We start from the raw sequence: 16,618 nt of genomic DNA on the forward strand, positions 1-16,618 counted from the left end.
ACTACTGGGCTCTCCCGTGCCTCCTTGTCCCCTAGGATGTTGCTTCTGCTGAGCAAACCGGGGAGTTCCATAGCTTGGGCGTGAAGCTGGGTGAGGAATCTATCTACAAAGAGCTGCTTAGCAGTAGAACAAGAGAGACTGCTTTATAAATGCTTCAACATACTTTTCTGCAGCCCCTCAAAGTAGAACAGAGAACAAATATATCTTACCTTTTAGATCTAATAAGCAGATATACTATCCCTTTTAGTACATTATTTCTAGTCAAGAGATCATTATACATACCACATCCCAAAATACCTGTTACTTTCATTTCTAACCGTAAAGAATAGACACTTCCAGGAAGTTCATTCACTGTTTAAATCTCCTGTTAGAAAAATCTGTGGGTGCTGGAATACCCAAACCCAAGACTGTATTGAGATTACGTGTAAGAAAGGAACAAAATCAAGAACCAAACAAAAATACTTTCAGAGTTTTATCTGAAACAGGGATCAGCATTTATGCAAACATTTTCATCTGCAATAATTACTTCTGTGATCAAAGCAGAAGAGAAAAACATTAACACAAAAGGTTATTTATGAAGGTAACAGATCAAAGACCATTGTTTGTCTTAAAAGTTGGTTTTGCCTGAGCTTTTTGGGAAGTAATCTCAAAGATAGCTGACATGCTTGGACAGCAGTATCCATCCAGTGGATAAGATGTACTCTCCATAGTAAAATTAACAGTGTTGCCTGTTGGGATATGAGAGATGTGGTGGATAATTTTACAAATGTACCTGTAGTCCTTTAACATAACAGTGCACAGAAACGATGACAAAAAAGTCACCAGTGTCTGAAATACAGGATCTACCTGATGGACAGATGGATCTGTAAAGTCGTGGTACATTTGGAATCGTAGTACAAGTATAATTCTGATGGTCCCTTCACACTCCATTGTTGAACTAGTCATACTGCTAGTATTTCTGATAATTTGAAAATGAACATGAAAAAATGCTTCAAGAATCTGTAGATAACAAAAGAAATAGTGAAAAGAGAATACGGACAATCAGTTCTAAAGAGGAATTTGGGTTGTGGGCTTACTGCTAAGATGGCATTTAAGTGTATTTATAGGCAGAACAACACTGGACCTACTTTCATGTTAGAAGTCTGTGTTTTAGAATAAAGGAGGCTTGAAAGAGAATTTAGGGTTACAGGACTCTTCAGTGGAGCATTATCTCTTTGTCTGATTTGGTAACAAAGACAGCATGGCTTCTATGGATAAGATTTCAAATTAAGATACTGTACTTCAGTAATGACAGTATGAACAGAGGTGTTTATCATGATCCTCTGCTTTTCAGCAGTTTATTTTTGTGAAAGCAGGGATATTCTTTTAAACACCATGCTCAGAAATCAGAACTGTTCTCTCAGTTAATATTCCTTCACATGCTGGTGCAGAAGGAAAACCAAGCCTGTTCTTACAGATGAGAAAGCATTTCCAGGAGCATAAAGAATAAGGCACTTAAACATTTCCCGTTAACTATTCTTTCAGAGCATCTGCTGCTGAAGGTTGCTCCTCTTCCAATTTCAGTTTGTTTTCTGCTGTAATTCCTAGAATTGCTTTGATATCTTGAATTGCCATCTGCAACAGATTCAAGGAATACAAGTTATTTAATGGGCATTATAATGAAATTCAGCAGCCAAAATGCACATCTGGTAGCACCTGCCTTACAAAGGTAACCAGTGTTACACAAGACATGATACACCAATTAAATTTACTGTTACTTTGGGGATAGTTGTGGGAATTATTAGTAAATACATACAAATCTCAGGTAAATAAATACAATTCATTGTAATTGTTATTTCTGATTAGCTAACAGTTGCTCTATTTCACATATGGAAATCGTTGTTAAGTCACTATGAAGAAGAGTTCCCTTTTGTACTTCAGTGGTTGCTTTTCACTCCCTCATATTGGAAAAAGGTTTTCTTTGTTTATTCTGTAACATGTTGAAATTTAATTATATCTTCTCTAAACCTGTCACTTCATGCTCCGCTTGGCAGAGGAAAGTACGGTCAGAGTCACCATAGGAAAGAACCTGGTAGAAAATATGCAAGTTAAGGTACAAGTCTGTAACATGGTGCTCCCATGTTACAAAATGGTTTCAGGCGGAATCTTGGCGAGTTTTTATGAAGTTAAAGGTGATGGAGTTTAGCAAGAGTGCTCCCTCTGGACAGTTCAGCTATTCTCTGGAATTAAAAAGCAGTATTGTGACGGGTGTGCGTTTCAGGGCAGGGGGTTGGATTCATTTCTGCTTTACAGTTGCTTTTTGCCAGCAAGGTCATAACTGAGGAGCTTTGGAGTAAAGGTGGGTGCCCCAGGGGGAATGCTCCCAAAGTGAGGAGCCCCGCGCTTTGTCCTGATGCCCCCCAGGCTGCCACAGGGCATCTGCTGGCACAGAGGGACAGGCACTGCGTGAGCCTCAGAGCACAGGGAAACTGGGAACAAAATTGACTTGTGAAAATGGTGGCGAGGTGAAGGATGTGAACTAATGGGTGGAGCACACAGGGGCTGCCTGCTTAAGAGAAATCCATGTTAATAGTATAAGGAGCTACTATAAACTGAGAAGTTTGTTTCTAATTAAGGATTCCTACTTTGATGGTGCCCCTCTAGAATAAACCAGACAATTGTGACAGACCTGTCTGAGGCGGTGCCAAGAGCTCCCTGCCTCTTACAAAGGACAGTAAGGAGCATTACATTACAAATCATTTCACACTAAAGTATGTCTCTTATCAAAGAAAAAGTTTCAAACTTAAATTTAACTAACAGGTTCCTTGGGAGACTTGCTATCTTGACCTAGACAGTGTAAAATACATACCGCTAACGATAAAAAAGGAATGGTTTAGCACTTGTTTATGATCCAGCATGAGGTATTTTCAGCCCTTGTACAGAAATTAACCAGGATCGTTAGTTAATTAACACCTCACCTTAAAATTGGTCTCGCCTTGCATATTAGGTGCTGATATTTCTTGATGGATGATGAAGAGATTGCGAGCAAAGGTCATGAGGACCCCCTGGAGATCTTCTCCAATTGTTCTGTTAATGATATCCAAACAAATGAGTTTACCAATGATTCCCCTCACATGCTTAAAAACAATCGCCCTCTCATTTGTGCCTGTCTGGTGATGGAATTTAATGAGTATTTTCAATCTCACAAGGTGGCAATCTTCAGGGAGATATGAAAGATGAGGCTCCATTTTAACTTGTCAACAGAAAGGATTTGTGCAATAAATAATTTTTATTAATCAACTTAGCAGAAGTAAGCAGTTAGGTTTCAACTACTCCATGTAAAAGGCTACTGTTGAGTTAGGACAGAGATAGAAGAATACTGTAAACACAGAGATTAGCTCATAAGAACTGTTGCCTACAATTTATGAAAGGCATCTGAGAGAAACTGCAGCAGTTATCAGCATCTCTTTAGTTGTAGCTTTGGAGGCTTTGGTTTCTCAGTAGTACATACAGATGTAATAGATATGATCTTATGGAACAAGATACTATGCTGAGGAAGAGTGCACCTCAGTTACTGAGTGGAACTGATAGTAGATCTCCAATGTAGTAAATTGGATGAGAATTCACACAGATGTTTCAGGTATTTCAGTGATATGTTGTTCTTGAAATAGTCTTGAAAGTATTTTCAACTGCAGATTTGCATTGGAAATCTGAGGGAACACAAATCTGGGATCAGAACACATGGCAAACATATTTGAGAGTATTATGGTAATATATTAACTGCCAGGTCAATCTGGTGATCCAGGAGGTACTGTTTTGTTGATGCGTTGTTCCAGAGTAGTTAGCAGAAATGCAGGTATGATGCAGTGTCTCTCATCTAAGCTTTAAACCAAGCTGACTTGCTTGGGTACTAGCAGTCGCCTCACGCACAAGGAGCTCAGTATAGGCTGCAATAATCGTAGCCTCAGAAACCATCTTCAGGATTCATTTAGTCCCTTCCCTGTTCCAGGGCAGGATCAATGCTACTTGTAGCACCCTCACAGAGGTTTGTTTAATCTGTTACTAAACACTGTCAGTGGTGACCACAGTGAACGGTGTAATCAGTTCTTCCCTTCCCTTACTATCAGAAATGCTGAACGTGAATTTTCCTGGCTGCAAGTGAGCTTACTTTCTTGTCCTACTACCCAAGACATGGAGATGGGATTCTTCCTTCCTGCAGAGGCTTTTTATGTAAGGATTGTTAACAGATCTCACTTCTGCCTCCTCCTCCTCCTTCCAGTCCCCTTTAATTTGTCCTTGTCAGTCATGCTTTCTAGAACACTCAACATCTCCACTGTGAGCAGAATGGAAGGATTACTGCCCATGCCTTCCAGGTTATTCTGCTTACCTTTTTCCATAAGATGATGACAGGGTGGCTCGCAGGCAGTTAGTGAACCACTGTAACTCACAGATCCTCTTGTGCAAAGCTGATTGTTCCTTGTATTCATTACTGCTAGCACAGTGTAATTCTTGCAGCTGGTTCCACCTTAATGTATTTCTATTTTTCATATTGTCTCTTCAATTTGCTGAGATCATTCTGAATTCTATTCCTGCCTTCCAAATACTTGCAGTCACATCCAGCACTTGAGGAAGCTGTTTTCTCATCCAGGTCATTAATGAAATAGCTCCAGCACCAGACTACAGAACAGACTGAGAACAGAGCTTGCAGCCTCGCATTCATTACATCTTGTTTTGTCACTAAACTTTATATAAATTCTCTCTGAGAGGTTTTCCATCAGTGTGTAGTAGATTCATGCACATTATACTTTCTTAAGACTTCTTGGGAAAGGTTCAGATGTCTAAAGAATTACTAAACTATGGGATCTGCTGTTGCCTGAGTGCTGTTTATCACCTTGTGAAGAACAATATAGAAAAGGCATTCAACTCCAACCTTCTCTGTGTCACGTGTAGTTAGGTTTTTAATAATGTTGCCCGTAAAAGCAAGCCTGTGCTAATCCCTCTGCTCTCACAGCTAGATTGCAGCTGACAGTGCATCTAGATAATTGCTGTGTTGTTTAGTCTGCAGCCGTTAGGCTTTGATCTAAGCACATTCCTGTATTTTTTATTACTAAAATGAAAGCCTCCCTAAAACTTTTCAGAAGGCCAATCTTAGAAGAAGTCACTCTGCTTTTCTGAACAGGAGGTGACAGTCAGTGAACTTGAGTGTGTGCTGTCCCGATTGTTTACTTCCCAACCTTCATCGGGGGACAGGCTGCCGTGGGGCTCCCTTCACATCAAGATGTCCCCATGGAACTGGCTGTGTATACTTACATCATTCCCAGTCTGTATCGCTGCTGATCTTCATACAGTATAAAAACTGTTCCCTGTTTTTCCTGTTAAATAAAAAGGCAAAAAGTTGTTTTAATTATTCCTAAAATAGTGATAATGATAATAAATGTATTATACTGGGACAGTAAGTACATACCCATAGCTAAGAAAGGCTAGGCTTGAATTCTGCATAATGGATTACTGCTCAGTGTAAGCAGATTATTGCTCTAACTTATTGTAGAGAATACATTACCTTTATATTGCTTTTACCGTAAAGAATACATTAGGTTTATATAAATACAATACATACAGCAGAGTCTATTCAGTACCAAATACTTTTGTTCCAAAGCAGTAGAAGATGGTAAGTATCTTAAAAATTATTTCCTTATGGTTATTTTTATCAAGAGACAGGCTAACCCCTAAAAGCTTATAGACACTTACATTGAAATACAGAATATGTTTAGGTTTTCCTGTTCTCAGAACCTCTATTTCATCTCAGATATACATGGGACATGGACTCGCATTAACCTTCTGCTCTGGTTCTTCACAGGCCTGATACAGGCTAGAGCAGCAAAACCTGCATTTAGTGCTAAGTTACCACGTATCATTGTGAGGTGTCATCCCTGGGGAAGATTTATTTAGAGAAAACACTCCAAGCTCTGCCTTTCCCAGTGAAGCCCTGTGTTCTAGGATCCGAAATCTGTCCTCTGTTCTGACTGGTGTAATGTCTCCTAAATGCTTTTACATTTCATTCCCTTACAACTGTGTTCAGAGCCTTAAGCACTTCCTTCCCTAGCACAGGCTGCATCTTCATTTCTTCATTCGTCATTCTGTTTCCCATTATTACCCGACCTTGTGACCTCTGAAGGTTTATCTTCTCTCCTGGGTACAGAGGTGTCTGAAAGGGTCATATGATGGCCAAGTGCTCTCGGGAAGACCCGAGCACTGCTCTGGGTGACTGCAGATCTGCACAGCATTCTCTTGATGGTCTCCCAGAGAGAATCCATCTCACCCCCTATTGCATAACATAAACATGTTGTCATCCTCTTCATCCTTCACTGCTCCACTCTTACGCTACATCAGATGGATTCTTAGTTCTTTAAGACTTGCATTCCAGCTGAAGTAAGCTTACGGGCAAGTTGCAAGGTTAGACTCATCAGCACAGGAGCTGCTGAAGACCTTTGTGCAATTTAAGAGTTCATTAATTAGCATCCAAAAGCAATTGAAAATAATTCTGATTTATACCAAGCCCTCCTCACAAAACTGCAGAGCATCACCACACTGTGTTTTTAACAGAACACTTAAACATTAGATTATGGTAAACACAACACTTAATCTTTACATCGTACTGATGGGTTTCACCATATAGGGCTTTACACACACAATTTCTGCAGGGTATTTGCTAACCTTTTCTGCTCATACCTGGAGGTCAAATCCAACCCCACAAGCTTGACACGTCTGGAGGAAAACACCGTAGTAGGTTTCTGCAAGGCTGGAGTGCCTCAGTTGGCTGCTTGCTGCGGCACACCAGCTGCTTCTTGGAGCAGGCTAGAGAAAAATCATACAGGATTCTTTATTTTCATACCAGTTTAGATCAGAAAGCAACAATTCACTATTTAAATGGCTTTTTTCTCAGTGAACTCATGTAAGTGTGGAGTAAGACTCCCTTGGGAGGAATTCCTGTCCATCACAGTGTCTATTGAACACAGACATTTCCATTCAGCAAAATTCAGTCCTCACCTCACGCTGTATGTCAGACCTGACATTCTAGAGCAGGTCTACACCATTACTCCTTATGAACCACGCTTTGATATTTCCACAGCTTCATCAGTAACTGAGCCCTGTGAAGTCATTCTAAGTGAATTCTAAGTCATTCTAAGTGAATCCACCCTGCCCTATGGTAACATGTATTGTTCTGGAGCCAGCTCTTCCAATAGGAGAAATTCCAAAGCAGATAATGAGTTGTATTTGAAATTGGGATTTTCCAAGACTGAGCATTCCCCCTTGACATTAGAGTGTGTAATTTTTCCAGCAAGTCATTGAGGAGACTCCAAGGAGCTACAGAGCTGATGCCAGGGGACTTGATACTATGGATGAAAACCAGCACTGTGTTGAAGTTTAAACTCTCCTCAGTGCTCAGGACTAAAGAACAGAGATGCTCCCCTAAAGCAAGGCTTTCCTGTGATGTTGATTTTAATACTGGACTGTTCAGAGGGGGGATACTGCACGTTGAAGCGTGTAATTTACAGTATTTTCTTACTAAAATGATACTTGTTTTGACATTGACTCATTTAAGTTGACATAGTTGAAATCCTTATCTAATACATCTCTGCCTGAAAATTAATCATGTTTATAATATTCTGAGAATTAATAACACCCATTGCTCAAGTCATTAACTTAAAAAAGGAGCTTCCAAAATCTGTTCTCTGCAGTAGGGGACCACAAATAAATGAATGCTTGATAAAATAATCCAAGCAGCAGTTTAACAAGCGTAAACTCGGCTGTGGCTGCAATAACACAGAACTATTGTTTAAGGGTTGGCATCAGGTTGATGAGGTGCTTATTTCAGCTACAAAGCATGCATACACATGCATAATGAACTGCAGGATGAATTATTAATGTGTTGCTTATTTAGCCTCATCTGTCTAGAAGATAATGTATCCTAACTATAATGAGTGATTGGGTTTGTACATAATTACAGTAGCAGCAGTATTTAGGAAATTTGTTCTTTCAAAGAAGCATTTCTAAAAATAAAACCATCACAGCAACTCGGGTGCTGCTCCGTTTCATCAAAATCAAGCCTACCAGCACTGAGAAGATCTAATAAATTAAAAGGGACAGAATCATTATTAACATCATAATTTTACACAAAGTGTTTTACTTAATCATTCATTACAGATCATGTGCTGTAAAAGCATTTGTCTCTTGATTTGTTTGTTTCTTCTCAAGATATTTTCCTGAGTGTTTTTGTAGTTAACTCTTCAGGAGGTAAAAACCTCAGAAAGACAGAAAGGAGAAAAATCAAGGCTATGGTGACAATTCATGTTAATTCTGACAGAATTTTAATTAAAAAAAGTTGCCACTTGATTACTTTTCCTTTCTAAAACTTGTACTACTGGGACTAATCAGATCTCATTTACTTGTCTCCTACTAAAAGTGGTTGCTTGACAAGAACAATAGATCAAGAGCTCATTAACCTCTCAATTACAGCACTATGACATTTTGGGAATGGGGCTAGCATTCCTTCTCCTCCTCCATGAAAAAAACAGGGAGTTGTGAATCTTCTGTCAACGTGGGTAAATTTGCATCTATGTGTGTATATAGATATGAACATATACATACACTTCTTATTATCTGACTTCTCACAGAATCCTGGAATGGTTTGGATTGGAAGGGACCTTAAAGCCCATCCAGTTCCAATCAAGATCTGGGTTTAACTCAAGTGAGAGCTGAGAGGGGTTTTGGGGACCAAATCCTTCTGCAGATGCTGTCCTGACTGTTTTACCCTGTTTTGTGCATATCTCACACAGCTGGGGCACAACTCCAGGTTCCAGTTTCTGATCTCAAATCAGCACTCATGTGCTGAAGGCTCAGCTTTCATCTCAGCTGCTTTTAACCTACTCCTATGGTCAGGGCAGTGCTTTCACCTCCTCCCTTCTTCTTGCGGCATGTAAGCTACCATATTTTTTACAACTTGAAAATTATCTGAAATATGTAGGACTTAGTTACTACCACAAATCAGTGCTACTGAATACAAAGGAGGAATAATCAGGTGCCCATAAGCATCCCGAACCTCTCCTTTAACTTCTGATATGTTGGTATCCTGTATTAGCCTTGTAAAAATCTAAAATTAGCAGCTTAAAGTCGAAAGGAGCAGATTCAGCTCCTAGAGTAGTGATCTAGGACAGATTTTACCTTTTAGTAGTTTACATTCATAATCTTATTTGTAACCAAATTGCTGCTCACAGTTTCTGTCTTCTCGTGCTCAATACGTTGGCTTTCCATTTTTTTTGAACCAAGAGATACTTCAAAGCGGCTGGAGGTGCAATCCAGGTTTCCATCTGTCACATACAACATGAGCTGAGTCAAGGCCAGCTGGTCACTATAGCAAAGGTCAAGGTCTGTTGCCCACACCTAATCCAAGCACAGACAGGTGCATTAAAATAAAAGAATGAGCAATTGGGTGAAAGAACATCTTGTGCCGCCGGCTCCATTGCTGGGGACATGAAGAGATGAAAAGTCCATGGTTAGGGTAAACACTACTCAGCGTTGGTCTCATCCTAAACCCAAAACCCCAGCACTGTATCAGCTACGAGGCAGAAAATGAACTAGGCCAGCCAAAACCAGGCTAGCTACCCAGGTTTTAGCAATGATGAATAAAAGCAGATAGATGAGCTCAGCAGCTGTGAACTCTGCATCGTATAAAATTGCAATTATCTAAATACTACACACCACACCTGCATTTTTCATCTAAAGAATAATAGTGTTCAGTAAAGTCAATTTGGAGTTACAGATAGGTGTTTTGAGATAGAAAAAGGGAGTCTACAAGAAATCTGGAGAGGGACTTTTTACAAGGGCAGGTAGTGACAGGACAAGGGAGAATGGCTTTAACCTGAAAGAGGATCCATGGGTCCAGTCCGTACTGAGGGCGCAGCAGAAGGAAGTAGCATTGATTGCTTCTGTGAGGCTCCCAATAACCTGATCTTGGATGAACCCCGTGAGTTTTCCCCACTTAAAAAATGCTTGTGCCTACTACTCCAATGAGAAATGTTAACACACACAACTGTCTGTCCTACAGTGGACCCCTTTAAAAAAATCTAGCAGTGAATGACTTGAATAAGCCTCTGAATGGTAAATGGCATCATTATAAGGATATTAAGAGGTCAAGCAGTCAAGGCCTCTTGGTAAACTGGAGTTAATTTCAGAATTATATGCACATAGTAATGCCTTTTTATAATGGTGAATAAATCACATCAGTAACAGTTGTTAATATCTAACTGCCAAGTATCTGTTGCTGTATTAAATATCCTATTTGTCAACTTAAATATTTCCTGCTGCATGGTATAAAATGCAAATCAGATGCTAATGGTTGCCTTTACTTAGTAATAGGGGAACGTTCCCCAATTATAATGCTTAATTTTCTTCAATAATTTATTCTTCATCATCACTTCTGCAAGGCAGGAAGGAACTTTCCTGTCGATTTGTACTTCTCCAGTCTGTGCTGTCCTTTTCAATGAGCTGAATAATCATAAACTGTACATACTCTAGAAGCTTTACATTAATTTCCATAAATATTATGGACAAATCAGTCACAGCCAAGGTGTCTTGAGTTTAGAGTCTCACTTACAGTTATGTCCTGGAAGAAGTGGCAGAGCCAGATGAAGGATCCAGGGACTGTTGAAAGTCTTGGATACCCAAGAACTGTTTACTAGCTCCAAGTGAACTGGTGGCTCTCAATCCAGACCTTGATATTACACCTGCATTGCTCTAACCTCAAAGTCTACATCAGCATTATCTGGAGGCTTTGGTGATGCATGAATAGAGGAGGCCAAGTGTGACTGAAGTTAGAACATAAAATGGCTGAGGTAGAAAAAACCACATTAGTTAAGCAAAGATGTCCCTGTGACTGGGTAACTACATGAGCCATGTTCTGGCAGCACTGAGAATGGGTTGAGCATTTAACAGCAGATAAAGCATTCAGAAATGCAGCCTGGCAAACAAAAACAGCCATCAGCCTGAGACAAGTTCATCACACTCTGGTAGAGACTCAGACAAGCCATACCAAGTATGTGATACCACGTATGTTCTGCAAGAGTTACTCCACAAACCCCGTGTTGTCAGTAACTGAAGTACATGCAAGTGATATTGGTTTCATTTCAGATGTAGAAGAGACCCATTAATAACTTGTATGACAAGTTTCACAGAATCTAAACAAAACCTAACATGCCAACCTGGCTCTAACACCTTGCCAGCGCTTCCCAGCCACTGCTCTGAGAAGATACAGAATCATTCCTGGATCCCACAGCACCAGGGGATGGCTCCAGCCTCATCTTTCCCCAAGGAAGGGACTATAACACAGGGAAGAGGAGAAAAAGCTTTTAACAGAGCAACTTTCATGCCAGAGATCATGAGGCGAAACAAATGCCAGTTTAAAGAGTTTCTTTTCACTTTCAGAGTGTTTCAACTTGTTTCAGACATGGCTTCATCATCTCAGGCCAACGACCTCCACACCATTGGCTTCAGAATCAAGGGCTCAGATGTACAAGGTGGACTGATGCCCTGCCATGTAATGAAGGCAGGTGTTCATCCCCTCCCCGGCCCGTAAGTCTTTAATGTACAGAAGGAGAGCTCTAAACACCTACTGTAGCTTCAGTCACAGTTATGCTCTACATAAAGTCATCATATTATTTGCTTTTTCTAAAGAGAAGGTGCAGATCTCCACGAGCACAGGGGGAGAAAGGCAAACGTGGCTGGAAACCACCTGTCCACCTCCTTTCATTCTGGGCCTGAGGCTGAACCACCCCTACTGCAAGTGAAAGCAGCCAAATGGTCATTCCTGTGTGCCAGCTGGGATCACCCCCAAGGATTCTTTTCCTGGCTCGGGATTGTTGGAGAACGTTGTAGTGCGGCCGTGTCCCTTTCTGCCCTGGCTGTGTCCCAGAACATCCCTGTTGTGGAGAAAAAGGAAGGAGGATCAGATGGCATAAGATTCCAGCTTTATCCTAGCAGGGGATTCCCTTTTGACATGGAAATCCAGAAATGCCCTTTAAATCCCCTTTTCCCAGAAATGGGAAAGACACAGGGCCTAGGAAATTACTCTAACTTCCTTTTCAGATAATATTTTTTCCATTTTATGAGTTCAAATGCAGGCTGGATCATTAGTTAACTACTTGACTGAATTCTTCAGTGGAACAATAGTCTAAGTCCCATTCCAGTTCCTGAAGACAACGAGTGCTCTTCCCAAAATTACAGCAATAGGCAGCATTTGTGGTAGTTCTGAGCAAGGATGGAAGTTCAGCACAGCAGAGTCTGGCGGGCAGAGCTGTGAGGAGACAACAGCTATGGACCTGCTTGCAGTGCTCTTACTCTGGAAGTAGGCAGTGGGCACCTTTCCCCAGTAATATATCAATATGTATTCCCAAACGGAGAGGGGGCTGCTTCTTACATCATCCATTAGATTGCAGTGGGTTTTCCTTTGAAGTAATATAAATTGGGTGTCAAAAGCTTCTAGAATGTCTTGAAAACCTGAGCTGGGGTGTTTCGTGGGTTTGGGTTTCATTTGGTTTAATGTTATGAATCTGTTTCCATACTCTATAAAGCAATGTCTGTGGAGGTTAGGCAGTTAATAACAGAGAATTATCATCTCCTCCAGTAAATAAGGAGCTGTTAAAAGGAGGCCTATGCAAAGGGCAAGTTTAAGTAAAGATAAAGAATGATACAATCATAGAGATTAACAAATATCTATTCCTTGAGTCCATCCTTATTTTCTGAGGATATACAGTAAGGGTATGTATGCAGTCATAGGTATATGTGACCACAGATGTCACATCTTGATAAGATTGACTGGAAAATGAGCATAACCTAAGAGCTTTCACATGACATTTGGGGACTTTAAAGGACAGTTGTGTTCAGAAACTGAAGAGAGCTCACTTGTGAAGTGTAGAATTGATGTCTGGTTTTCAAACAGCAAACGGAAGTGCAAAGATAATCAGATCTGGGGGTTTATGATGACATACGATTTTTCAAAAAAAATAAAAATTAGAGGCAGTAGTTAAAATTTTAGGTAGTTTTTAGAGTGGTTTTAGGATGAACTAAGCAAAGCACAGATGAGGCCTTTCCAGAATCCCACCACTGGAAAAAAGGTAGTTAGAAATACACATCCTGCAGGACTTCCTGCCTGTTTGTCCAAGGAAACATGATGAAGTCTGGAATCGCTCCTTTCTGCGTAGGCTGCCAGGAGGTGCTCTCCTTCAGTGTGCACATCTTAAGAGCCTTCATGGTACAGATATCTCCATAGTGAAAATCTTTACCACTGCCGTAAAAATGCTTCAGCTTTAAAACATAAGCTTAAGAAGTAGTAAATTCTTAAAGTTAATAAATTACAGCTTTTACTTTTCCAGTTTAACTGTTTTATATATACCTAGTGTCTATGCCTGTGTTCTTGTAAAGAGCACACCTGCTATTTTTAAAGAAGAGGTTGAATGACACTAAAAATGTCAATTAGTAGAATACTAATGCAACTTGGGCATTGGAAAGCGAGTTTCCTTTACGAGTTTAAATCAGAATTGATCATTTCGGCAGGGATCACAGACAGGATCTTATCCGGCTGCCATCTCGTGGCAGCTGCTGGGATGGGCTGGTGCTGGCCCCAAAACTAAAATTTTAGGGCCCTACAACTGACCCTAACCTCTGAGAACACCCCACCTAAATCTTCCCAGCTCTGCAGTTCTGTATGTTCTGCCTCATCTTTTCCTCTGCATCCTGAAAAACTGAATCCGGTGCCTCTCAGTACCTCAGAGGCTGTGTTAAGCTCTCAGACTGATGAAAAAGGTGACTTATGACCCCGCTTGTCCAAATTATCTCTCCACAGATCTATGGATGTAAGTTTATGCGTTCAAGGAATGGACTCAATTAAATGGACTTATTTAGGTGCAGCTCCTTGACAAGTTGGGATCTAAGCAGCACACAGTCAATACTGCGCAAGACTTCACTTCAGAGGGTCAAGGCCTTGCTCTTAAAGATCAGTCTTGGAAAACAGAGTGGGAATCAGAAGCAATTCAGTCCAAATTATGCACCTAATTTTCCTCCTCCACTTTTTCCCCCTAGACATTGAAAACAGCATGTCTCCATCTCCCTTTCCCTAAGGAACACATCACAGATGCCTAGAACAGAGACAGAAACAGATTCCCATGGCAAACAGAGCATGTCCCAGCTTTCGCTGCCCCTCAGCTTGCTGTCAGGGTGCAGGTCACAAATCATATCACTGATGCACACTCCTGTGGTACCTTTGCCATGCTCAGCCCCATGCCGCTCTCCATGGGGAGCACAGTGCAGAGCGATGCTGTCAGCAGCAGCCTCTGCCTTACACCCTCCTCAGCTAACCCAGCACTGCGGCATCCATCTTAGCCTCGGAGTTAGACATGAACTCAAGAATAAAATGCAAGAAAGGAAGTACAACGTGCAGCAGACCACAGGGCAGGCAGGTGTGGAGACTATAAGACAGGGGTTAGATCCTCCTACAGCTACTAGCCTTGATGCTGTTGGTTGCAAACTGCAACCTTCTGCAGTTCTATCATAATTTAAGGAAGAGTCATATGTAGACAGAAGATAGTACAATCTGTAGAGGTCTCTGAATTACTTGTACGTAGAAGCAGTGTGGCAAGCTGTCCAGCTGAGAATCCACACAGACAGACTGACAGGCTTCTTTGTGAGGATGAGGAAAAGGGAGCCGGGAGACACTTAGGTACCAAGCAGAAGCACAAGAAAGCCCAGCGGAAATATGACACAGTGTATCTCACATCTGAAGGGTTACAGCATCATCCACAGCTCCTCCAGGCCTGAGGACAGCGTTGCTCTTACCACCTTTTGGTCAGTGTAGAATTGCACCGTAGGGATATTGTGGTGTCTGTGACAGGCACAAAGCTCTGCAGTGACCCAGGTGGAGATTACTTTCTCATTTCTGCATTCACCCACTTGTGTGTTTGACAGACACACATTGTTCCTTGTCCACCACACAGTCTCTTTGCTGCTAGTGCTCTAAAGGAACACAGCAGTATAACAAAAGTACTTCCAGGAATTGTATCTGAGCCTTTCAGCTACTGCATTAAAGTGGGCACTTCTGAAATCAGGGAGCAAATGTTCTGAGAGAGTCTAATAGGATTTCTTGTTTGCCAAAAAAATAGTGCTTTCAGGAGCACAATGTTTTGTGTTATCTCCCTCTCACAAGACAGATGGCATCATTAATTGCCTCTACATCTAGTTAAATTTAAAAACCTGTGCTTAAATAATGTTAAAGTTGTGGTACATGCTGACAAACATTGGAGACACTGAGGTAGAATCAAGTTGAAACAAGGGAAGAAAACCAAGGCAGAACAGACAGGATTAATAAGAGGCCACAAAAACCAATGACTGATTTAATTTGTCCTTGTTCATGCCAGGAGATGTCACCACCTTCATAATGCAGGTGATATTTCTGTGTTTGGGTGAGCTCCTGGCTTGAGTGAAGCCATTGGCAAAACTCCCATTGGCTTCCATGGGTGAAAATGTCATACCTTCATCTTTGTAAAGCAACTTTACATCAAGTTGTCCAGTGTGGCTTATCCACGGTCCTAATCACAATGCCTGTGTAAATACATTTTGGGAGTCAAATGTAACATGATCTGCATTTCAAAGCTAACATTATTCATATCCTCTGGTTCACCACAGTCACCCTTCAGTGGTATCAGTTACCAAACCCCAGATTTAAAGGCTCATCGGAGCTTAAAATGGAATATAATTATCACAGCACTGCCAAAGAGCCAGCTTTTGCCAATAGATACCATATGCTAACTCTTTGGTTTTAAACACAAGCCCTGTGTTTAAAGCCTTTTCTCACACCACGCAAACTGTGATTTCCAGACAATGAAGGATTCAGGTGTCTTCTGAAAGTGCACCTATGTTACATAGCCCACCCCAGGACATACAGATACATTCCCTTTACAGTTAAACCTTCTTAAACAGTACAGGTCCTAATTGAAGAGTGTAGAAGAAAACAAAAGAAAAGAGCAAAACCAAACAGGTGCCTTGGAAATACAAGAAATAATTGAGACTTGGTGCAGAGATCTTGAATTAGCATCAGGATCCACACACTGATTTTGGATTTGTGTAGTTGCACAGGAAGCACAACAGTACTGTCATCACTGACAGTTATGGGGTTTATGTTCTTTAAAAATTATCTCATTTTCTGTAGTCTTCAAGCACAAGGCCACTACCAGAACACTGGAAGTGCAGTCTCTTCACCCAGATTTTACTTCATTTTGTGGCATTTCAGTCAGGCATTATCCCTTAGGTTTGTCCACCTGTCATAATATTCAATCCTACTGGCCAACATCAACCAAATTTAGAAGAAAGTATGATTATGAAATATATCAAACTCCCATGAGATTCCTAAAGTAAGTGGGCAGAGGAGAGAGACCTTGCTAGTGACTTACAACAGGAAAGGCTGCACGGGGAGCTCAGCTGGAGCACACTTGGGAACTGGATTCAAGGCACAGCTCTATGGGAAGCCTGGCTTCATTGGTTTTAAGCTCCTGGAAGTGTTATCTTTAAACTGGATACAGTATTCAGCAATGTC

General features: G+C 41.0%; 1 protein-coding gene across 13 annotated transcripts in view; it reads right to left on the bottom strand.

Annotated features, from left to right (window-relative positions):
- Positions 1–459: 459 nt before the first annotated feature.
- Positions 460–16,618, bottom strand: part of IQCH (IQ motif containing H) — a 70,118-nt gene continuing 53,959 nt past the window's right edge. For 6 of the 13 annotated variants that reach the window (XM_065688176.1, XM_065688177.1, XM_065688175.1 and 3 more), the window contains 5 exons: positions 9,253–9,420; positions 6,709–6,834; positions 5,290–5,351; positions 2,958–3,066; positions 460–1,614 (listed from right to left, as the gene is read on the bottom strand). In XM_065688176.1, coding sequence (XP_065544248.1) covers positions 1,513–1,614; positions 2,958–3,066; positions 5,290–5,351; positions 6,709–6,834; positions 9,253–9,420 — 567 coding nt within the window. In that variant the 3' untranslated portion in view covers positions 460–1,512. Of the gene's footprint in view, positions 1,615–2,957; positions 3,067–4,366; positions 4,669–5,289; positions 5,352–6,693; positions 6,835–9,201; positions 9,421–10,633; positions 11,955–16,618 lie in introns of those variants that run through there. The other 7 variants (XR_010614537.1, XM_065688178.1, XR_010614538.1 and 4 more) reach the window with 7 other exon arrangements.

This window comes from Lathamus discolor, chromosome 8, assembly GCF_037157495.1.
Source record: "Lathamus discolor isolate bLatDis1 chromosome 8, bLatDis1.hap1, whole genome shotgun sequence".
Classification (NCBI taxonomy): Eukaryota; Metazoa; Chordata; class Aves; order Psittaciformes; family Psittacidae; genus Lathamus; species Lathamus discolor.